The following is a 23,307-nucleotide window of genomic DNA, read 5'->3' on the forward strand; positions in this document are numbered from 1 at the left end:
TGCGGTTTGCTCCTTAGCCTTTTCTTCTCCAGAATACAGTGGTACCTCGGGTTAAGAACTTAATTCGTTCTGGAGGTCCGTTCTTAACCTGAAATTGTTCTTAACCTGAGGTACCACTTTAGTTAATGGGACCTCCTGCTGCTGCTGTGCTGACGCTTCGCGATTTCTGTTCTCATCCTGAAGCAAAGTTCTTAACCCGAGGTATTATTTCTGGGTTAGCGGAGTCTGTAACATGAAGCGTCTATAACCTGAAGCATCTGTAACCCAAGGTACCACTGTATATCCTGCAAGGCTGCAGAGGTTTAGGACCAGAGTTTTCCTTCTAGATGGGCTACCTTCCCAGGATGAGGAGCCTCATCTGCCCCACATACTATACATAAAGTAACTGCAATCCTATGCATGTTATATATAGGATTGTAGTTACTTTATGTATAGCAGTTACGAAATTAAAAGTTGCCTGCTCCTTGGGAGACAGCAGTCACGAAATTAAAAGACGCCTGCTCCTTGGGAGAAAGACGATGACAAACCTAGACAGCATCTTAAAAAGCAGAGACATCACCTTGCCAACAAAGGTCCATATAGTTAAAGCCATGGTTTTCCAGTAGTGATGTATGAAAGTGAGAGCTGGACCATACAGAAGGCTGATCGCCGAAGAATTGATGCTCTTGAATTCTGGTGCTGGAGGAGACTCTTGAGAGTCCCTTGGACTGCAAGAAGATCAAATCTATCCACTCTTTAGGAAATCAGCCCTGAGTGCTCACCGGAAGGACAGATCGTGAAGCTGAGGCTCCAATACTTTGGCCACCTCATGAGAAGAGAAGACTCCCTGGAAAAGACCCTGATGTTGGGAAAGATGGAGGACACAAGGAGAAGGGGACGACAGAGGACGAGATGGTTGGACAGTGTTCTCGAAGCTACCAGCATGAGTTTGACCAAACTGCGGGAGACAGTAGGAGACAGGAGTGCCTGGCGTGCTCTGGTCCATGGGGTCACGAAGAGTCGGACACGACTAAACGACTAAACAACAACAACAACTGCAATCCTATGCACGTTACTCAGAGGTCTGAATGAGGATTACTCTCTAGCAATCGGGGTTAAAAGCCTGCAGCCAAGGAGTTGCGGATTGCAATTCCACGCGCGTTTACCGGAGAGGAAGCACCCCTGCAATCAGCGGGGATTCGCTGCCGAGTAAACGCGAGTAGATTCGGAAATCGAACCGCGCACTTTCAGCTGCAAAGCGGATGAAAGCGAGCAGCAGAAGTAAAAGCGATCCCTCGTTTCTTTCTGGCTAGCGGAAGACGTTCCCCTCTCCTTGGCCCAAGCGGAAAGGCGGCGCCTCCTCTCCCGCAGCGCGTCGCTCGATCAGCTGACGGCCCCCATCTTCAAAAGGCCCGAAGCGAGGGCGAAGGATCAGCCATGGCCGGGCAGCCGCAAGCGGAGGGGACACTTCGGAAGGCGCTAGAGGATCACCTGCACGGCCTGGGCATCCAAGCGCTGGCCGTGGAGCACCCCGAGGTGAGGGGAGTGCGCGGATCGCGGGCGCACGTGGAAGAGGAAGAGGCAGGGAAGAGCAGTTGCCACGTGGCTGGCTCAGATTAGCAGCCCCTGGTGCTTATTCGACCTGGCCAAAGCGGGTGTTTGGAGGAGTGGCGTGGAGAAAATCGGTATAGTTTTTCTCCCTGTTTCATAGCGCTAGGACGAGTGGGCACCCAACCAAGCTGAATGTTGGACGATCCAGGGCAGATGAAAGAACAACTTCATGCAACGCATAGTTTTAACTATACAGAACTCACTCCCGCAGGGCCAGCAACCTGGATAGATTTAAGAAATTGGAGAAATTTCACCTATGCCCTGCTTCCAAGATCAGAGGCAGAAATGCTTCTGAATACCAGCTGTTGGAAACCAAGGGCGGGGAGAGTGCTGTTGTTTCTCACATTTGGTTGGCCACTGAGAGCAGATTCAGGAGCAGATGGGACTTGGCCAGATCCAGCAGGCAATATTATTATTATTATTATTATTATTATTATTATTATTAATACCCCACCCATCTGGCTGAGTTTCCCCAGCCACTCTGGGTGGCTCCCAATCGAGTGTTAAAAACAATACAGCATTAAATATTAAAAATTTCCCTAAAAAGGGCTGCCTTCAGATGTCTTTTAAAGATATGACTACAGTCTGATGCAGATGCCCTGCTCCCAGCATTTTTCTTACAATACTCTCCAATATCAAGTTTACAGCTCTAAAGCAATAAAACCACAGTAGACACATTAGGATACCAAGAGTCTTATAATGACAAACAATAAAAGAAACAGCTCCAAGTCGTCATGGCCTTGGAAAAGAGAATGGCTCTCTGGACACGCTCAGAGGGGCTTAATTTTTAATGTTACAGCTGCTATTATTATTACTCCTTTGACAAGAACAAGCTAGGAATTCAGTAGGGTAAAAGTGATTTTGTGTTTTGTTGGCAGGGGAGAAATAATGCAATTAATTATGTTACACTTAGTGATGCAATCCTACGCATGTTCTACCCCAAAGTAAACTGCACTGAGTTCAATAGGGTTTACTCCCAAGCAAGTGTTTAGAGTTACATCAGCCTTAATATTAGTTAAAGTCGTAATAGTCTGCTGGATCAGGCCTATGGCCTATCTAACCTGGCAATCCTGTTCTCACAAGGACCAACCCGGTTGAAGATAGGAGTGTGATAGGAAGTATTTTACTCATGTGAAAACTGCATTATAACATCTTTGCCATCACATGAGAAAAAACCAAGCAACCCCATAGTCTGAGATAAAGAGTTAATAAAACAGGGCAATTTCTGTGCATTATCAAACATAGGCCCAAGAAACGAGGAATCCTACTAGCCACTTAAGAACATTAATCACGCTGCAACTACAGCGTTAGAGCTAGTTGCAACTTCTAACATGAAACTGATACAGTGGTACCTCGGGTTACATATGCTTCAGGTTACAGACACTTCAGGTTACAGACTCCGCTAACCCAGAAATAGTACCTCGGGTTAAGAACTTTGCTTCAGGATTAGAACAGAAATCGTGCTCCGGCAGCATGGCGGCAGCAGGAGGCCCCATTAGCTAAAGTGGTGTTTCAGGTTAAGAACAGTTTCAGGTTAAGAACGGACCTCCGGAACGAATTAAGTACTTAACCCGAGGTACCACTGTATAAGCAAGGGGAAATTGGGTAAATTACTCTGGAGTGCTTCGCACCCCATCACTTTGATAAACCTGGGTGTGACTAGTTGCTGGACAGTGACCCATATGGAACACATCCTGATATAGTCCCTTCTTGCTGAAAATGATCTCGAGCTCAGGCTCGGCATATTTCTGGATTTACACTAGTCAGTCTTGTTCCTGTATAGGAAGCCTGTGGAAACATTCCGCTTGGGAGTTCTCCTGTATGCACTATGTTGAAATGAGCAAGATTTTTGGAGTCATTGCATTGGGGTTTGCGCATGAGTCATTCTGTGAATTGTGGCTTATGTGTAATTTGAAAAGCTCGGCCAATGGATTGTGCAAGGAATAGCCAAACTATTTCAGTGATCTCTTTTAGGTGTTCACAGTTGAAGAAATGATGCCTTACGTCCAGCATCTGAAAGGAGCACACAGCAAAAACCTTTTCCTTAAAGATAAGAAGAAAAAGGGGTTCTGGCTGGTGACGGTCCTGCACAACAGGCAAATCAATTTAAATGACTTGGCAAAGAAACTAGGCGTCGGGAGCGGGAATCTTCGTTTTGCTGACGAGGCGGCCATGCTTGAGAAGCTGAAAGTTGGCCAGGGGTGTGCAACGCCCCTAGCTCTTTTCTGTGACCAGGGAGATGTGAAGTTTGTGTTGGATTCTGACTTTCTGGAAGGAGGCCACGACATGTTGTATTTTCACCCAATGACAAATGCAGCAACTATGGGACTACATCCAGATGACTTTCTAAGATTCCTCAAGTCCACAGGACATGAGCCTACAATTGTACATTTTGATGAAAGTGACAAGTAGCTTTCCACCACCATTTTATATGTAAAATCATGTCATGAAAATTTAAAGATGCTAGCTATCCGTTAATTTTATTTGTATAGTGTTTTTCAAAATTATAATAGTTTATCTTTAGTTAGGAAGTTTCTACCGGTTTCATGATGTATTTGATAACGATAATCCACACCACACTTTTAAAGCGCACTTATACAGTCATGGCTATCCCCCCACCAAAGAAAATTGTGAACTGTAGTGTACCCCTCTCAAAGCTATAATTGTCAGCACCCTTTGTTGTTGTTGTTGTTTAGTCGTTTAGTCGTGTCCGATTCTTCGTGACCCCATGAACCAGAGCACGCCAGGCACTCCTGTCTTCCACTGCCTCCCGCAGTTTGGTCAAACTCATGCTGGTAGCTTCAAGAACACTGTCCAACCATCTCGTCCTCTGTCATCCCCTTCTCCTTGTGCCTTCCATCTTTCCCAACATCAGGGTCTTTTCCAGGGAGTCTTCTCTTCTCATGAGGTGGCCAAAGTATTGGAGCCTCAGCTTCAGGACCTGTCCTTCCAGTGAGCACTCAGGGCTGATTTCCTTAAGAATGGATAGGTTTGATCTTCTTGCAGTCCATGGGACTCTCAAGAGTCTCCTCCAGCACCATATTTCAAAAGCATCAATTCTTCGGCGATCAGCTTTCTTTATGGTCCACCTCTCACTTCCAGCACCCTTAAGCCTTAAACACAGATCCCAGGATTCTTGGGAGGCAGAGTTTGGGCAGGCAAGCCATGGCTGTTAAAGAGGTAAAGGAGTGCTTCAAGTTTGTGGTGTGGATGTGACCATTGTTATTTCCAGCCACATCAGTCTCTGTGAGTGGCTGTGAGTCGGTGGTAAGGCCACATGTTTGAAATCTAGAATGTCTGATTCAGTACCTAAAATCTCCACCCTTTGTGGCAACCAGTACAATTTACGCAATTCCAAATACAACCACATTTGACTTAATCGTTTGCCGCTCAGGTAGGATGGGTGGTGGCTATAAGCAACAAACATGATTTTATTACCATTTTCCAGATACAGAGTCCTTTAGTTCCAACTCTGTGCTCAGGAAGGACCAAATAAAAGCATCTTTGAAAAAGGCAAATAAAGAGAGAGGGAAAGTTGAGTTATTTGGCTTGGAATTTTAATAACATAATTAAGTCGTGTACAATGGCAAACATTACAAAACTCCTTAATAGGTATAAGAAAGGAAAACTACAGCTTTAAATAACAGCTTCTGTAAAACAGTGTTTAAACAGTTTGTGTCGCACCCAGGTGCTCCCTCCTTTTAAGGCAGTTCCATTCTTAACAATGCTTGAGCTACACACACACACACTCACACATACACACAACAGTTCACACCATTGCTGGAGTCTCTCAGAACACAAAACATTTTAAGAAACAATGCATTCTGGAAAAGGCGATTGTAGCCTTGGCAACTGCGGCAGCAGAGCGGAAATTAAAACATTTCATTGTATTACAACACGTTTCCAGCTTCCACTTTCCAGCTGCTGGATGTTGTCTTGTGCAGTGAAAAAGCCCTTGCATTTAGTTTTAAAGGTGCTGGGATTTAAACAGATGGCGAAGTGACACATTAATTTCTGACACTGTCACAGACTTTATAAAGTTTTTTAAAAAGTTAATTATTTTTAGAAACGGGGTAGACGGCAATGAAAATTGAAATTAAGTGGGAGGACCATTTCAATTTTCTTTCCGATTCATAAGTGATGGAATCTAGAGAGATCAGGGAGCCAGGTTATACTCCTCAATGTGCTCTGGGAAGGGAAGCTAAAAATATACAGGGCTTTGGTTCTCCTGCATAAAATCCAGGCACTGTTTTCTGTTAAGCTGTTAGCAGAAAACCATCTGGCTTTATACAAAACAAATTACTAGGCTTGTTGAGAAAGAGCTAGAGAAGCAAAATGCTTGCAAGCTCGTGAGCCTCTTCCTCTGCAAAATATCAATGAATTAAGTTTTGTTAAGGGAAGATTGTATTTCGGTCTTAAAACTTTGAATTATGCTATTAAAAACAAAAACAACCACCAACAAAACCTTACACATAGTGCTAACTCCAGCCTATTGCCAAAACAGGTAAATCATAAAAGGCATGATCTTGCGTTCACTTTGCCTGTGCAAGTGTTGTGAAAATAAAGCAATGCTCTTGCGCAACTCCCTTTGACTTCAAGGGAGGCCTGCATGCACAAGAGAAGTTCCAGGTAGATGAGAGTCAGTCTCTAGCTGATATAATTGCCTGTAGAAAGGTAGAGTGCATGTGAAACAAATCATTAAGCCAAAGCACACAGGAATATGAAACAAGTGCAAAGCTCAAAAAGGTGCAAATCTTAAGAAAATAGGTATGGTCAATCAGCGGGTTGGTAAATGCATGAAAAACACACGATTGTTCCCGAAAGCTTGAGAGTCTATAAACAAAGCAACAGAAGCTTAGGATCAGTTCATAAAAAAACAAGCTGATCTACAAAGCTAGCTAATCACCATCTCCATGTACACCCACATTTAGAAACATAAATGTTCCCAGATATTAAAGTCATCCTTTTAAAAGATCCCGTATCTTCAGAGGGGAAGAGACTGGTGACACAAGACAGGGTGGCACAACCCGCTACTGAACAAAATTACTGATGTGTTTTATGTGATTTTCATATGCCTAGTATCCAACCTCTTCTGTTTTCCTCTTCAAGGGAAGTTTACTGTTCACTCATTTAATTTTAATTTTATTTTGACAAAATCATAGTCAAGGATGCATGGTAATATTTGAAAGGCCATGGACTCAGAAATTACCAATTATGGCCACAATCCTACCATCCCATGCAGAGGGTAGGAAGTACATACAACTTTTAGGCTGAAGAGACTCTCCATACACACTAGCTGTATGCTGCCTGTAATTTATTACTATTTATTACAAGTATTTATAATATGCATCCCCCTCCAGGGTTGAAAGATGCACAGCCTGAACCAAAATTAAACCGTAAGATTAAAACCGCACAGAACAAAATGAAAAGCCTGGACGTTAGATGCCCTGCTTCTTGGTCTGTGTGTGTGTGTGTGTGTGTGTGTGTGTGTGTGTGTGTTTGTTCATCCAGTTACATGCTTGCTGTTCAGGAACATGCCTGACACAGCCATGGGGAGAATTCTGAATGTTTGCTGCTCTCAGGACAGGACTGGAATGGTGAGCTACTCTGCCTATCTGGCCCCTGCTGTGTTTCATTTGCACCTTGCTGTTTCATTTGCCAGTGGGGGAGACAGAACCTATTCTTACATTACAAATAGCATTAGTAATCATTTGCAAGAAGCCTGATGGCTGTAATAAACGTTTGCAACGCTGTACAAAATGCTTTCTTTAAAAAAAATTGTTTGATATTAACATAGGGGGCTCCGGTCCCAGCCCAACAGGAGTTTACTAGGTCGGTCTTCACAAACATAGCACCCTCCAGATGTTTTGGATTACAACGCTCCATAGAATCATAGAATTGTAGAGCTGGAAGGGACTACGAGGGTCATCTAGTCCAACCCCCGGCAAAGCAGGAAACTTTTGCCCAACATGGGTCTTGAACCCACAAGCCTGAGATGAAGCAGACCCAGCCAGCAGCCATGTTGGCTGGGACTGATAGGAGTTGTAGACCAAAACATCTGGTGGACCCCAGATTAGCAAGGAATGGGCTTTTAGATATAGTACAATTCCTTGCAAATAGTTTGGCTGAGATAAAAATGAAGCGTGGTGATGAAGTTTAAGGATGCCCATGTGCACAAAAATATTAGCAAGGTTGAATGAACCCGATGAGGTTAAATGGTTAAAATGCGATATATTGTCATGGAAATATTAATACATTTAGTGACTCGTAAGAAAATAAACCTTTGAAATTTAATATAAACCAGGATAATTTCATGTACATTTCCCAGGATTAACCAAATCTATTTTCCTGTGCTCTTTGCAAGAGTTTTAAGACAAATGCATACAACAAATATTTTTAAAGTACCAACAGCATTAATAAATCTTAATTCATATACAATTATAAGGAACAAAAAGGTGGAAATATTAGTAAGAGCCTTAATAAAAAAGGAATGGCTTCAAAATGCTTATCAGAACCTTGTTCACCTTTGTCTTCCCCCATAAAGCTTCCTCCTAAACCATAATAAGCTAACAAAATCACAAATTAAAAAACACAAGTAAAAATACAAAATATTTAACTTAAAGACAGTTTTGTTCCAAAATTTGTATTTGTTGAAAACAGAGATTGTTTTATTGGACATAGAAAGTTCCAGGAATATTAATTCCATCGTTTCCCTGCCCCCACCCCACCCCAATTGTATTGTCTTGCAAAATAACTTGTTGCCTTGAAAACGCATGGAACAAAAAAATTCATGTAGAGTGTGGATTAAAGTGTTTAGCTAAGTTTTCAGGTACCTAAACAATTTTTTCTTGCTATTTGCACCAAAATAACCAGCAGTCTCATTTTACAAAGAGCAACATCATGCAAATTATGCAAACCAATAAAATAAGCTTGAGGGGTTCATTTTTGTACCTGTATTTACAACAAATTCCACAATATACTACAGCCTTCTCCCCTTTCAGATTTACAGAACTAAATATTGCTAATTATTAGCAGAAGCAGTAAGCAGTTGATGACTGGGGTTCATAAAGGAATGAAGAAAAAAAAGCAATTGTGTTCCTGGAGCAAATCTTGAGGCCATACAACCCTTGGTCGTTAGAGAGGTTAAAGCTGTCCTTTATTCAGTAGATCTTAACAGTGCAATGTGCAATAAATTCCTTCTTTAAAAAAATTCAGCAGGAGACACCAGCACAGCTCCTTGATTCAAGGAAAGAAGATGCATATTTCTTGATTGTTCTATTCATGTAGGCCTGTAAAAACCTTCAACTATTTTTAAAAACACAACATGATTCCTATAGCCGGATGCCTTGTTACTTCAGTAATAAAGGCTTCACACTGAGATACTGATGGACACTTTTCTCTCTGTGTTCAAGTGAAAAGTAGAAAGAGAAGTAAACGTAAGAAAAGCTTAAAAAGATATAGAAGAGATATAAAAAAGTAAAGTGACTACAAGAACTAGGAGGACACAATAGAAATGGTTTAAGCAATGATTAAGAAGAAGGGAGACAGAATGCCAAGAGTAAAATATTATATAATGGCATCTGGGCACCGTTATAATTGAATCCTATACATGATTACCCAGAAACAAGTCCCATTATTTTCAATAGGACTTACTCCCATGTAAATGTGAATAGGATTGCAGCCTTTCAATTCCTGTAGCTATGCTCTTACAGTACATGCATACTATACAGGGCTGTGCATATGCTGGAAGTCTCCATGATTGACAGAGAAAAAAGCACAAGTGGTGCTAACTTGGGGTAGAACTCAAGTTTCATAATAATTCATGGTTGTTTTTTAAAGATAGGGTTTCAAGTCCTTAGGACTGCAAAGATATGCTTGAAAACAAGTTTTTCAGGAGCTGGAGGGGTGGGGGCTGAACAGCATTCCCAATGTACACAAAAGGCCAGGGATACTTCTGTGCCCTCAACATGACTGAAATAAATCATGCAAAATAGTAAAAATGACAGTTAAATAAAATAAGAAGCACTGCGCTTAATTTATTTAATTCGCAGAATCCAGAACCACAAAACCTGTTTCTGGGTGTAATTTTTTAAAAATCTGTTTCTATCGAGTCTGCATGACTCTGATCATATATCACATTCTAAAATGGGTATTATTGTAGCCTCAAAATGGATATGCTTGAGAAAATGACCAACTTATATGCAGTATAATACAGCTGGCTCTTCAGAGGCAGTTAACATAAAGGTTACACTGGCACAGGATTGCACAGGAGTCCCCAAATGAACAACGCAATGTCATTTTTTGGATAGTGACTTGCTACTATACACTGATTTATTATTGGAGACATATATGAGGAAAGCTAGGTGGATTTAGAAGGCTGGACACTCCTTGCCTGGGTAGATAAATAAGTGTCACATGCTGGCTTAGCTTGGATACAGTAAGCAAGATAGTGAGCCATTTAATGCAAGCGGTACTGACAACTGTTAATGCAAATTGCACTTGTTTTCATTTATAAATGTTAGTTTTTTACTCCTCTGTAAATGAAAGCAATCTCATTTACATGTTGGGCAGAAAACTCACCACTTGGCCCACATCTCATGTAGTGGGGGTAATAGAATTAGGAGCTTTGTTGCTCCCTAGACCTGCTTTTTGAATTTCTGTTTTCTGGTTTAGCTTCCACATCTGCAGAAGAAAAGCATTTTGTGTTACTTGTTCAGCAAGGGAGGAAATTACCTGATGTTGCAACATATACTGTTAGGTACTATTGACCAAAAGTTCACAAAAATGGAGAGGAACAAAAAGGGAAGGTAGGAACACAACTGCAGGCGCTACAACTTTATTCTGTCAATAGACTACAATAACAAGAACATTTAAGGAACTGTGCAGCAAAACATGTGCATTTGATTTATGCATCCTACCAATAAAGTCTGTAAAGCAGCAAATTATCCTTGCATGCAATAAAATGGAACATGCAAAATCAAATTATCTGAAAGTAGCTCTTTGCTTAGAAAAGTAAGTCTTCAAGCAAGCCTTTCCTTGCAAGCAAAACAACTGTCCCAATTCACAAAACAATTAATCAAGTGCCTCATGCTTTTCTTGGGATGCTGGACTTGTATTTAATTCTTTTACTTAGGGTCAATTCATGCAATTTTAAAAAAAAGTGCACTGAAAGGCCCGTGTACAGAATCAACTATATACCGTATTTTTTGCTCTATAAGACTCACTTTTTCCCTCCTAAAAAGTAAGGGGAAATGTGTGTGCGTCTTATGGAGCAAATGCAGGCTGCACAGCTATCCCAGAAGCCAGAACAGCAAGAGGGATTGCTGCTTTCACTGCGCAGCGATCCCTCTTGCTGTTCTGGCTTCTGAGATTCAGAATATTTTTTTTCTTGTTTTCCTCCTCCAAAAACTAGGTGCGTCTTGTGGTCTGGTGCGTCTTATAGAGTGAAAAATACAGTAATTCCTTTGTCACTCATTCAATTCCAAACACACCTACTAGGAAGTAAGTCCCATCAAACAAAGTGGGTCCACTTATAAAAGGAGAATGGTGTCACAGTTAAGTTAGGTGACAGAAGCTCAATGCTAGTAACTGCACCCTGGCATGTAAGATCAGACTTGCCCATCAGTAACACTATGGACAGAACAGTGTCATGTTGTCTGTGTGGGTTTAGACATCAGATTGTGTTGCCAATATAGCCTGTCCTCACAATGTTGCTCAGAGCTGGGACGAGTGATTTTGACACACCTGCCTGGTGGAGTGCTACTAAGGGAACCTTGCCAAGGCAGAGGTTTTGCCCAACACTAAAGGGTTGGGGATGACCTACTGCTACCCAAAAAAATCAGAAAAGTTGCCCTCTGCACTATAAGCATCTGCTTGGAAGCAGTGAAAGCACCCATAGAGGCATATAAACAAAACCACATCAAATGCAAAATTGAAGACAGAAAGAACAGCACTGAAGAAAAGAGCTGAACATAGAATTAAAGAAAAAACAGAAGGCAGGTTTAGTTCATACTTTCCTCAGGGGGGAAAGCAAAACAAATTCTCAGATACCAGTGCTGGAGCAGTCAGGAAGCTCCTGAGCGGAGAGGGGGGAAGCCCCTTGAATTCTACACCGTCAGGGCAATGGGCTGGTTTCTGACAAAAACATTTATCGGCTAGCCCTAACTGGTAGTGAATTCGCACTTACTGGCACAGACCCTATATGTGGGACTGCACAGAGAGCACAAAAGAAGCAGCAAGAAGTTATCAGCCAGCATTTACAGGACATTTTGTCAGTTGTGACAAGATCTTTTTAGAAAAGTTTTATATCTGTGAAGGACATTTTTTTCTGACTCTTCCTCAAACATCACTGAATTCTTCATGTATAACAAATGTAAATAATTAAGACAAAATGGAATCAAAGTAGCTTGCATAAAATACTTCAGTTTAAAGGTGTAATTTAGTTATTTGCTCCTCTTGTCTTTTTAAGATGGGGACAAAAAAAGCGCAAGTCTTTTGGTCCCTGGGGGTGGCCAGATAGCTGAGAACTAAGTGAGTTCTTCCTGTAGCATTCTGATTTTGCTGCTCCTGGGAGTAAAGTAGCAATCTTCAGTCTCTAAATAGGATGCCAATCAAAATTAGGAAAGGCATTTTTCATTTTCCCAGAAACTTATTTTTCCTAATGCAAGTTTTAAACACATCTCACTTATTATAATAACTTCTACTTTCCTAAAAACAAACAGATGGATATTGAAAATCCAAAGAACCATAAAACTAAGTTTTTTGCATGCAAAGGGGCTTCGTGCTTATTTTCATGAACAACGGTCCACCACACCACATGGCAAATCACTACTGAAGGTGAGGGAACTCTCAGAGATGGATTGTGTGATGTGGCATGGGAGGGGGTGTTCCTGCTGTTCAAAGAAGAAGAAATTCCAAATAGTTGTGCCCAAGCTTAAAGCATGCTGAAAGTAGCCTATCCTTTTACCTGAAGGACCTGTGGATTCTTATTCACTGAACGATTTTGGAATTTAACCCACAGTAACTCTTGGCTTTCAAACAAGCTCATGTTCCATTAGGGTTTATTGCAACTATGAAAATTGGTTTAGATGCACCATGTTCTGGTCACAAGACTCTCAAGTAGTTCTGTAGTCCAAAATGTATTTAAGCTTGTATTTCTTGAATAGTTATAGGAAGCTGTCTTGCACAAAGCAAGATCCATCTAGCTCATTGCTGCCTATAGTGATTAGCTGCAGCTCTCCAGGATTTCACATGGGAGTTGTTCCCCACCCTACTTGGAGAGCCCAGAAGCTCCCTCACCCACAGGCTGTATTGCTTACTATTTTAGAAAATGAAGCATCTTGGGGAAGGGCAAAAAAGAAGGAAAAATAAAATAAAATCCGGGTTCTTTAAACCCAACTTTTTCTATGGCATGGAATTCTACTTTCTCAAAGAAAGTTGTCAACCCAAGACCTTGGACATATCTAAAGCAGCATTTTGGACCATCAAGCCAATTAAAAAAACATTTTGTGCATCATTTTCTAATTAACTATCACATCCCTGAACGAAAATAAGAATACCGTAATACCAGTTTATTTTTTATTTTAATACACTGTAAAAATCCATTAAAAGCTATATAATAAAGATTCAGATAAAGCTCGTTCGACGAGACAACACCATGACCATGTAAATACATCAAGCATGGGACGGGAAAAGCACATAAAAGGGAAAGATGAAGAGGGTCAACTTTTCCAACGAAACTACATTTAGTTATGTATCATTAAACAGAAAAGGCCCACTGTTTAGGCTTCCAAACCTTGATGTTTTATCAGCATGAACAGTAGTACACTTTCAGTGTGCAAACTATAGTCACTATTTCGAGAATGGCTCGTTTATTAAATAGAATTTGAATACGTCCAAAGTAAAAAGCTAGAGGTGCAGAGGGGCCTCCTGCATTTTTTCACCAGCAAAACAGGGAAAGGACACTGATACAAAAAGGCCCCAATCCAGCTAAAGCTTGTCAAAGCTAAGATGTAATTCCAAACACACCTACTAGGAAGTAAGTCAAAAGTGGGGCTTACTTCCAAGTAAACATGCATGTAACTGATCTGTAAGCCATTAGGCAATGAGACTTGAGTCAGTTACAACCGAGTCGGTTCCATTAATTTTACATCAGTCACAACCAGCTTTAGTCGAATTGAGTCCAAAATGTATAATCTACATGATAATGTGGACTCTGAAAGGAAGAAAAACTGAATGTACTGTTGCTGAAAGTTACCTGTTTTTTTGTGCTGTTCCTGGCACAGCACCATGCAACTGGTTAGCATGCATCCAGTAATGTATAGAAAATAAAATATTTATAACAAATAGAAAATAAAATACAGTTAGCTTTTATTATTAAGGCTTTTAAAAGGCATGCAGAAATTACACAGTGCAGTTAATGTTTCATGCAAGCTTTGGCATGGTTACAATTGTACATTTATTCACATGCTAAGGGGGTAAGGTGAATTCTCCATCTCCATTTAGAGAAAAACTATGTACACCTAGTTACTATCATGGCTAGTAAATTTAAATATAGTCTAAATCTATTAACATTAACAAGAACATCCACAATGTGTAGCAGAGATTTACTTAATATTATATATGTTTATCATACACAACCATATTCATACCAAACAGTCTGAGTATCTTCAGAAACGGGTGATGGTATTTTACTATCACTAGCATTTGAATGGGTAAGTGGTGTAGATTCACCACTATTCTGATTCATCTCTACATTTCTGCCATCAGATGATTTCTGATTCTCAGAAGGTAGTTTGTGATCATTCTGTGGAGATTTCACAGATGAATCAAATGTCTTATCAGTTGTCTTTGATACAGGCATTTGGGGCAGGCCACTAACATTGCTGACTAATTCGGTGTTGAGTGCCAAAAATGGCCTGGACAAATGGACTGCAGACAACTTACCTATAATGCTTGTTGATGTGCCCATTTTCTCATTGTACACATTACTACAAGAAAATGTTTTAGTAATAAAATTTGTCTTGCCTGTTCTTGAACTCCTAGCCTTTTCTGATTTACATGTAGAACTATCTAGCGTGGCTATCCTACCCAAGTCATTTTCTGATGAGGTAACTGAAGGAAAAGGGGTATAATGAAAAACAGAGGAGTGTTGTTGGGGATTGTACTCACTAGAAGCTGATGGGACGCTTCTGTCACCTGTAGGTGGAGTTGGATCAATTGATACTGGCTGCCTAGTGTCCTTAGACAAAAAATCATGGATGCTTGTCCTCCGAGTAGTTCCTTCTGCAGTCGAAATCACACTGCTTGCGCGAGGTAAAGTCGCATAAGGATTACAATCTTTTGATTGTCGTTGCGATTGTACACTTTCTTTAACAGACCTGGCCCTTCCTTTAGTGCCTGCTGTAAGCGTTTTTGAAGAGTTTGCAAAGTTGGCATCTTCCATTCTACGCGAGCTGGGCCTTGTAAGGTGTCCTTGTTTAGCTGACTTTCCATCAGAGAACTCCATTGTGTTTTTCACACTCTGTGATCTGGCAATACCACCGCTGCCTGATGACTGTTTTCTTAATTTATCTCTTCCGACTAATTCAGCATTTTCAGAAAAAAATTTCATCACTTCATCCAAAAGATTATCTTGGCTTGAGGACTTGAGCTGCAAAAGATATCCAAATAAGTTAATTCATTATCTGCTACTTTGTTTCTTAATGTTTCTGCAAGAGAGTGTTTCATACTTCGACAGCACAAACATGCATAACCATGATGCAGTTCAAAATAATGGAAATCGTTGATACATATGGTATCACCCAGGTTTAGTAGTTTTATCAATATGCTACTAGACTAAGTTTACTTAATAATGGAAAAGCCACAATTTCTTTTTTCAATTTTAAATGCATAAACGTACTGAAAATAAACATTCCTACCTTGACATTTTGATTTCTGTGAATATTTCCATTTATTTTAACATTTACGCAAATATCACTTCTCCAACAACATCAAAAGGCTCAACCAATGATGATCATTTCACTTTCAGATCTATCCCATAACTTTCTTACTGACTGATTAAACAACTTCCTTAGCAATCTGAACATCATGTACAGGAGTGCCTAAGCCTGAAATCATTGTGTGGACTTCCGGATTTGGAACTCCCAGTTGGAGTCCTTGGAAAAGATCCAAGATATAAGAAAAGAACAAGACCGCCTTTCCTTTCTAAGGCTCATTTCAGAACCAATCACCTAAACACAAATGCACCTTATTTCAGAGGGATCGTGGCATTTGAGCAGTCGCCAGGCCAAAAGTTTATACTGTTATTAATAAATAGCTGAGAAAAGGAGTGGGTCTGTTTCAAAACAGTGGAAAAGATAATAAATTAGTTGTATACCCATATTATCTATCTTTGAAAAGGCTATTTTATGTGAGACTGGACAGACAAGAATTAAATTATTCCAATTTAAAAAATAAACACTGAAATCACATTATTATTATTTAAATTAAGTTCATTATTGTATTCCAAGGTAGAATATTTTAATGCTTTAGAACTTGGCATCAGCATACAGCCACTTGTTTTCTTGACACAGTTCAATCATGATGGGAAATACACACTGGAGATTTTGGGATGGGTGGGTGAAAATGCTATAGTCAGATAGCTCTTCAATTAGTCTTTATCTCTTCAGTGCAAAGCACGTGGTTAAGACACAGTCCAAAGCATTTCACAAGCAATGCAGAAAAGTCAAGATTAAAAGTGTAACTTTTGAGTTGCTTTGGCTATGGTACTGTCTGAAGATAAATGTAATCTGCCATGGGTGTTGGAAAAATTCTTTAGAGCTTGCAAATACCCACCCCATTGCTCTTTGGATCACAGACTGCAGCAGACCTGACAACAATTTTGTGTAGGCCTTTTGTGTGGTACTATTGACTCACTATTGGGGTCACGAAGAGGTGGACATGACTAAACGACTAAACAAAAACAACAACGACGACTCACACCTTATAGTTTTGTGTTCAGAGAATGAGCACCCACACTCTGCCTAAAAAATAGTAATTTATATTTATAAATTAGCTCATTCATTCCTGAAAGACTGCTCTACAGGAGATTTGCTCTTCTCTCAGAAAAGGTTCATTTTCTCTTTCCCTGTCTCATAATGTTACTTAAATTCCTGCCCTATGTGTCAATTAATTTTCCTAACCAACTTAATTCTGAATTCTGGCCTTTACAAATGTAAAGTCACCACCAGATTTTCTTGTGCAACCTAAAAAGTGCACTAAGTTTTGCAGCTTTATGTTTTGCCAAGTGAAATTAAGTAGCTTTTCAACGTACCTCAGCCGAAGTACCTTTATTACTTTCTTCCAAGAACTGCTGCAGAGTAACCACTTCACTTCCAGGGGAGTCCGTTTTAATTCTGTGCGTTCCTTGTCTATCCATTGTTTCTGACATTTTAGGATGGAGCATGGGGCTAGACCTGGCATGGCTTTTCAAATACTGGATGGGACTGCTGCTGCTGCTGGACCATGCGTCATGCTCATGAAGCAGGCTAAATTCTCCACTGCTGTGGCTTTGTGGCCTGCTTTGGTTAGTAACTGTGCCTGCTTTAGGGATAAACAGTATTGTCATCTTTATTACGCACGCTATATTATTTTTAAACATTAACAATGCATTATTGGATGTTTTTCCTTTGTCACATTGAAGAAGCATTTGTCATAAGGTACTAAAAAACCTATGGGGAAGCCATATGAGAAATAAAGGTTAGTTCCCTTGCCTTACCTAGTAAGGTTCTTCAATGTGACATGGCATGTTTCCAATTAAACACCACCACCAAATAACTTTGAATGTTTAATCTTTCTCAACAAAATGAGATCCCAGACATTAAACATGACCCAGTTCAGCAACAAAGTTGACATCCGCTACTATTTATGACGTATGGCAAAAGGTAAAAATATAAAAGATGGAATGCAAATAATTTATTTTCAGACTGATCAAGAAATATTCTTCGAGAAAGGTTTCTTAAAAATGCATTCCGTCAAATGCCTGTATCAGTTTGTCATGACTTGGAGCAGAAACATTCCATTTTGCACAGAGTAAAGGTTGAAGAAATGCCAGTTCACATTGTTTCCTTAAACAGATACAAATCAACCAACTGGAAGCTGCCCTTTGTGTTATTTTGAATTATTATTATTTTGAAGAAAAACAAGCAGCATACACTATCAATGCTACTGAACTACATCATGCATTACTGCAAGGAATTGTTTATACTGGAAAATCACAAACATTTTAGAAGACCTATCCATATTTTCCACTGAGCAGATACTATCTAGAAATACAGTGAAATGAATTAAATGAAGTTTAAATAATCCCTTATAAGGCAGTGACTGCTAGAAATCTTCCAGTTTTGCCTTGCATACAACTGTTTTACAACAGAAGAGGAAACAGACCATCCTGTCAGGTGTATCTCAAAGCAGAGGACCAGAAAAAGCTAAGTGTTATCATTTGTCCCTTTGGTTCTACTCATTTGCAACACAACAGCATGAATTTCTCTCTAGAACTATCCATGTATTTATTCTTAATTTGTAGGCAAGTGGCACTTTCATTTGAAGAAAACCAAAGAATACAGATTCACATCTGATTCAAGAGGTCTTATTCCAAGACATTTGCCTGGCAATGAGTTTACTACAACATGGTTAGTAAAAATGGCGTATGTGTCTTCTGCCCAGAATGTAATTTGCTGTTATATTAGAAATCTTGGTTTTCTGTCTTAATATGACATTTGTTTGCAGGCTAAAAAGGATTTGAAAGCATTATTCCTATTTTGTTTTATGTGAGCTGCAAGGCATTGTAATGTATCTGAATACACTACTACACTATATGGGTGGATGAATATCTGCAATGTCCTGCATTAATTTACTTTTCCTACATCAGACATGTGACCCACCTTATTCCAGAGCTTCATCTAAAAAGGAATGAAATGATGAAAGGAAAGGAAAACATGCCCTGAATTCTCTCCCTCCCTGCCCTGGAAATGTGAGGAATGAAGCAGATGTGTCAATTTGCCTGGAAGCATACCTTTGACTTCATGGAGTGAGGCATTATTATTGCTATTGCTAGTGGATGTTCTGCCACTATCAAGGCTGGCTGGTCTGGAAGCTAAATGGAAAAAAACCAGTAGATCGCATGAAGCACATACCATAGCAGATGACACTGCGCCTAGTACATTCTGATCACAGAATGCTCTGAGGCAGGAAATCATGCACTACTGATATCGCACAAGCTGAACGTGTCCACTGTCAAAGTGTGGATTTTCGCTGGTGGGAAAAGGTGGTGTCCCCAGGCAGCCCAAGACAGCACTTTAGGAAAGTACACTAGACAAGCGAGCAGGTTAGCAAAAGAAGGAACAGAGAAACAAAATACATGTTTTGAATTGTATCAGGTTTATTGATGGGAATAACCAAGGTTTTAAAGAGAAATGGCACCAACATGCAGAAATCAGGTTGCAGTTAAGGCACTTACAAAAGATTTTGACATGGAACTCTGCAAGTTACAGAAATGTCACCGACAGGAAGAGAAAGAACATCTGCTCAGGAATGTTCTTTACTCCTAACCAAAGCAGGCGCAGAAGCAGTGTTAAGGGGTTTTAGAAACTGCACTACTGTGATTCAAATTTAACGGAAGTATTTTACAACTATGCCAAAATTTGATAGAGGAAAAATACATTTATTAATAAGATGAATTTTGAAAAGAAGATTTCATAAGCTGAAAGTTCTCACAGTTGAACTCTAGAATAGTCAGGACTGATGGAGAGGAGAGAAATTTGGGTCCTGTTCAGGTGCACTTCATACTGAATAGGTTTGTTCTGTTTAAGAGTGAAATCAGAGTGAAAGAAATGGAAAAGTTCCCATACAATTAGATGAGATGAGATGTAAGGAAAGAATACAAACATGCACACTTGCAACGCAGGTCATTTTCTATTTCTGGATAAACTTTACTAGCATTTCCGTAATAGGTCTGCTACTCCTTTAAAGCACAAATCTTACCATGAATTCTTGATCCTGTACTAGAATCATCACTAATTCCTTGTGGACTTACATCTTCAAAAGATGTAGCATCTAAAGGGGAAACAAGCACAATTTTGTTGCAAAAACAGACCTTTGAATTTATCATCTCTAAAACACAGGAAATTTTTATGGCTCATTGATCCCCACAAAAGTTTACAAATACAACTAGTTTCCCCATCCTAATATTCCACAAGTCTGCAAATCAAATATTCCAGTTATTTGCTGGAAAAGAATGTGAAATATGGAGCACAAACAGTTTCCAATAACGCTACGGTTACCAACACAACCACACCACAGCGTGAAAAGGTTCTACCTATACCTTTATTATTAAGCAACTGCTTGGATCTCAAGCCTGCAGCAGAGTTGACAGTTGCAAAGTTGATGGATGTAGTAGAGAAGGCCATAGATCCCAATTCTTTTCTCCTTTTACCCGTAGATATATCATCAGGACCCTCCAGATGCTCAGAACTACCTGTCCATTGTCCTCCTGCTAGGACCATGGACTGCACCAGGTCATTCATGGCTGGGATGCAAATGAAAGCAAATGAATCAGCATGGTTCAATGTTTTTTAAAAGTTTTATTTTGTACTGTAAAATGCTTCATTTACCTAAGCATCAAGGCATACTGAAAGCTACAGTCCACAAGTTTCTACATGTTAAAACATGCAATTGGCTGAATGAATGAAAAGTGTTAAAAAGCCAAAGCCTCCTTGTACAGATGATTTTATTGCTTTTTATTAGCTACAACCGCCATGCTTGTGCTAGAGTGCTATACAATAAATAAATATATGTTAGAAGCTCTGATATGTTTCGCAATGAAAAATGGAATGAAGAGGGGAAGATGAGCAGAAGTGCTAATACAAAGTCAGTGTTGGCAATGATAAGGGGTCCTTCAGTGCAGGTTGTTGCAGGAATAATATTTATTGCATGACAATAGAGGAAAGTATTTAAAATAAATGTGTCCTCTCCCAACTTTCCCAAGAGCATTTCACTGAAGAAATGACAAAGAATACCTGATTTCCCCACCCCACTCCTTCAACTTAGAATGGTAAAACATTTCTAAGGAATAACAGGTCACCATTTATTTATTTTTTTAAGCAAATGATTTTCTAGATTTGTACTGAGGTGTTTATAAAACTGATTACTAGGAGTGGAATTCAAAATGTGCAAATGCATTGAGTGCACCGTATCTTTATAAATACACACACATAACACATATATGTTCATATAATTCCCAGAACTTGAACCTATAAATGTGTGTTCATTGTGTGTGTAGATAGATGTATGCATATTCCCTGGTCCTGAATGGGGTAACTGTGCCCCTGAAGGACCAGGTGCGCAGCTTGGGAGTCATTTTGGACTCACAGCTGTCCATGGAGGCACAGGTTAATTCTGTGTCCAGGGCAGCTGTGTACCAGCTCTATCTGGTATGCAGGCTGAGACCCTATCTGCCTGCAGACTGCCTCGCCAGAGTGGTGCATGCTCTGGTTATCTCCCGCTTGGACTACTGCAATGCGCTTTGAAGGTAACCCGGAAACTTCAACTAATCCAGAACGCAGCAGCCAGACTGGTGACTGGGAGCGGCCGCCGAGACCATATAACACCGGCCTTGAAAGACCTACATTGGCTCCCAGTACATTTCCGAGCACAATTCAAAGTGTTGGTGCTGACCTTTAAAGCCCTAAACAGCCTCGGTCCAGTATACCTGAAGGAGCGTCTCTACCCCCATCGTTCTACCTGGACACTGAGGTCCAGCACCAAGGGCCTTCTGGCGGTTCCCTCACTGCGAGAAGCCAAGTTACAGGGAACCAGGCAGAGGGCCTTCTCGGTAGTGGCGCCCTCCCTGTGGAACGCCCTCCCACCAGATGTCAAAGAGAACAACAACTACCAGACTTTTAGAAGACATCTGAAGGCAGCCCTGTTTAGGGAAGCTTTTAATGTTTGATGTATCACAGTATTTTAATATTCTTTTGGAAGCCGCCCAGAGTGGCTGGGGAAACCCAGCCAGATGGGCGGGGTATAAATAATAAATTATTATATTATTATTATATGAATACATATACATTTTTATACACCCCAAGAGTTATGTATAGTGAGTGCCAAGGTGTTTAGAAACATTGCTTCAGCTCCTTGTATTATAGCAGGACTTGCACTTTGCAAAATAGGAAAAACAGCGCAGTCCACGGAAAGGTTAGTGAAAGTAGTAATAGAAGCCAGTGTAGCCATTTAAAAAGAAGCTGAACTGTCATAAAGTCTTACACATGGAGCGACGGTAGAAGGCCTTCATTTTGTCTTTTTCCTTCGGTCTGTTCCTCAAAAAGGGCAGTCTTTTCAGTGCAACCACTTTTATGTCATAGCATAAGGAAAAACGGAAACGGGAAGATGAAAGAAAAAGGGGAGAAGAACAGATGGAAGTTAAATGTTGAAACTAAGGACAGAAATGAATGCTTGAGTTTCCGCTTAGGTGCACTTTATTTACTAAAAGCTATTAATCTCATGTTGCTGAATGGCAATGGATATGAAGCCTTCACTGTGGAACTATCCAAGGAAACACTGGAAACCATGCCTGAGGAATATAAGGAACTTTCACAGTTCACAACTATTGGATGTCTTAAAAACCAAGCAAAAAAAGGTATAAAAAGAAGCCAAACCCAAATCAAGGCACAAAAATTATGGGCAAGGAGTCAAAAACCAGCAAGCAGGTTTCCTGAGATGGAGAGGTATACTGGGGGAAAAAAAATTCACTTGGTTTATCAAAGTATCTTTCAATAAGCACTACCTTCATTTCTTGCTACCAAGCAGTCATTGTATTTTTCACATTAATGACTTGTCTTAAATTGTATTAATGTGAACTCATCTTAGTTGATTTAACTTCCAAGAACAGCAGTATCTAACCTTTACCTCCTTTTACACACCATCTGAACATAGGATCAAGAAATTATTGGAATGGAGTGCGGAATACTGTAATATTCTGACCGATTACCACTTTAAATAAGAATTCTTGGTTAAATGACATACCATACTGCTACTGGGGTGTGAGGTGGGGGAAGGCACCAAACAGAAAAATGACAGAACAAAGAAACAAACAGAACAGTGACAGTGCGGGAACATTAAAAATCAAACATGTAATAACTGCAGTGAGAATTTTAAATTGCATGTTACAGAAAGCTTTCACATGTTTGCTTGTGGTAGGGTTGAAGCCCTATACAAGAAGACCTCGTAATAAAGCAAACATTTGCATTTCAATGTGGCATTATTACTAATCCAGTGCAAAAGATGTAAGCCATGAGTGTACATACAAGCCCTTCATCTCAGTCAAGGAGTCATCCAGTCTTATCTATGTATGTTCATTCATGAATAAGTTCCACTGTGATCAATGGTGTTTACTTGCACTAAAACAAGCTGAATGAGAAGACACTGATTTTCACTTACACATGACCTGTTTCCTCATCTGTGTGCTGTGCACATGTGAAGGAGCATTACCACAGCATGCTTAGTGCAGTGTCCTAGAAGGCATGCCACAGGCGTTCTTCTCTGCTAAACCAGTTGACACCTTGTGTAGCAACTAAGGGTGGAAATACATGTTCTCAACAAACATGTATTCCAAAACCCTTCTTTGCAGAGATAACATGAATGCATTGTACAATATGATAATCTATGTGCATACGGTTAAGC

General features: G+C 40.1%; 2 protein-coding genes across 6 annotated transcripts in view; one reads left to right on the top strand and one right to left on the bottom strand.

Annotated features, from left to right (window-relative positions):
- Window positions 1-1,064: 1,064 nt before the first annotated feature.
- LOC310758732 (prolyl-tRNA synthetase associated domain-containing protein 1-like) lies at window positions 1,065-5,129 on the top strand. Its single transcript, XM_083605642.1, has 2 exons — window positions 1,065-1,515; window positions 3,565-5,129. The coding sequence occupies exons 1-2, from the start codon at window positions 1,417-1,419 to the stop codon at window positions 4,000-4,002; spliced, it is 537 nt and encodes a 178-aa protein (XP_083461768.1). The 5' UTR covers window positions 1,065-1,416; the 3' UTR covers window positions 4,003-5,129.
- A 1-nt stretch (window position 5,130) lies between these two features.
- CCDC88A (coiled-coil domain containing 88A) overlaps window positions 5,131-23,307 on the bottom strand; it is a 77,949-nt gene continuing 59,772 nt past the window's right edge. The window contains exons 26-33 of one of the 5 annotated variants that reach the window (XM_083604705.1): window positions 21,892-21,975; window positions 19,952-20,155; window positions 19,612-19,683; window positions 18,644-18,724; window positions 16,904-17,172; window positions 14,761-15,241; window positions 10,171-10,272; window positions 5,131-8,991 (exon numbers count right to left, since the gene is read on the bottom strand). In XM_083604705.1, the coding sequence (XP_083460831.1) occupies window positions 10,208-10,272; window positions 14,761-15,241; window positions 16,904-17,172; window positions 18,644-18,724; window positions 19,612-19,683; window positions 19,952-20,155; window positions 21,892-21,975 (1,256 nt within the window). In that variant the 3' untranslated portion in view covers window positions 5,131-8,991; window positions 10,171-10,207. Of the gene's footprint in view, window positions 8,992-10,170; window positions 10,273-13,942; window positions 15,242-16,903; window positions 17,173-18,643; window positions 18,725-18,989; window positions 19,431-19,611; window positions 19,684-19,951; window positions 20,156-21,891; window positions 21,976-23,307 lie in introns of those variants that run through there. The other 4 variants (XM_083604706.1, XM_083604703.1, XM_083604704.1 and 1 more) reach the window with 4 other exon arrangements.

The sequence above is a fragment of the Podarcis filfolensis genome (genome assembly GCF_964270895.1).
Source record: "Podarcis filfolensis genome assembly, chromosome: 3".
In the NCBI taxonomy this organism is placed as follows: domain Eukaryota; kingdom Metazoa; phylum Chordata; class Lepidosauria; order Squamata; family Lacertidae; genus Podarcis; species Podarcis filfolensis.

Coding starts and splice junctions, on each gene's coding strand:
- LOC310758732 (XM_083605642.1), top strand. CDS start 1,417: ATGGCCGGGCAGCCGCAAGCGGAGGGGACACTTCGGAAGGCGCTAGAG. Junction 1,516..3,564: donor TGGCCGTGGAGCACCCCGAG/GTGAGGGGAGTG, acceptor GATCTCTTTTAG/GTGTTCACAGTTGAAGAAAT.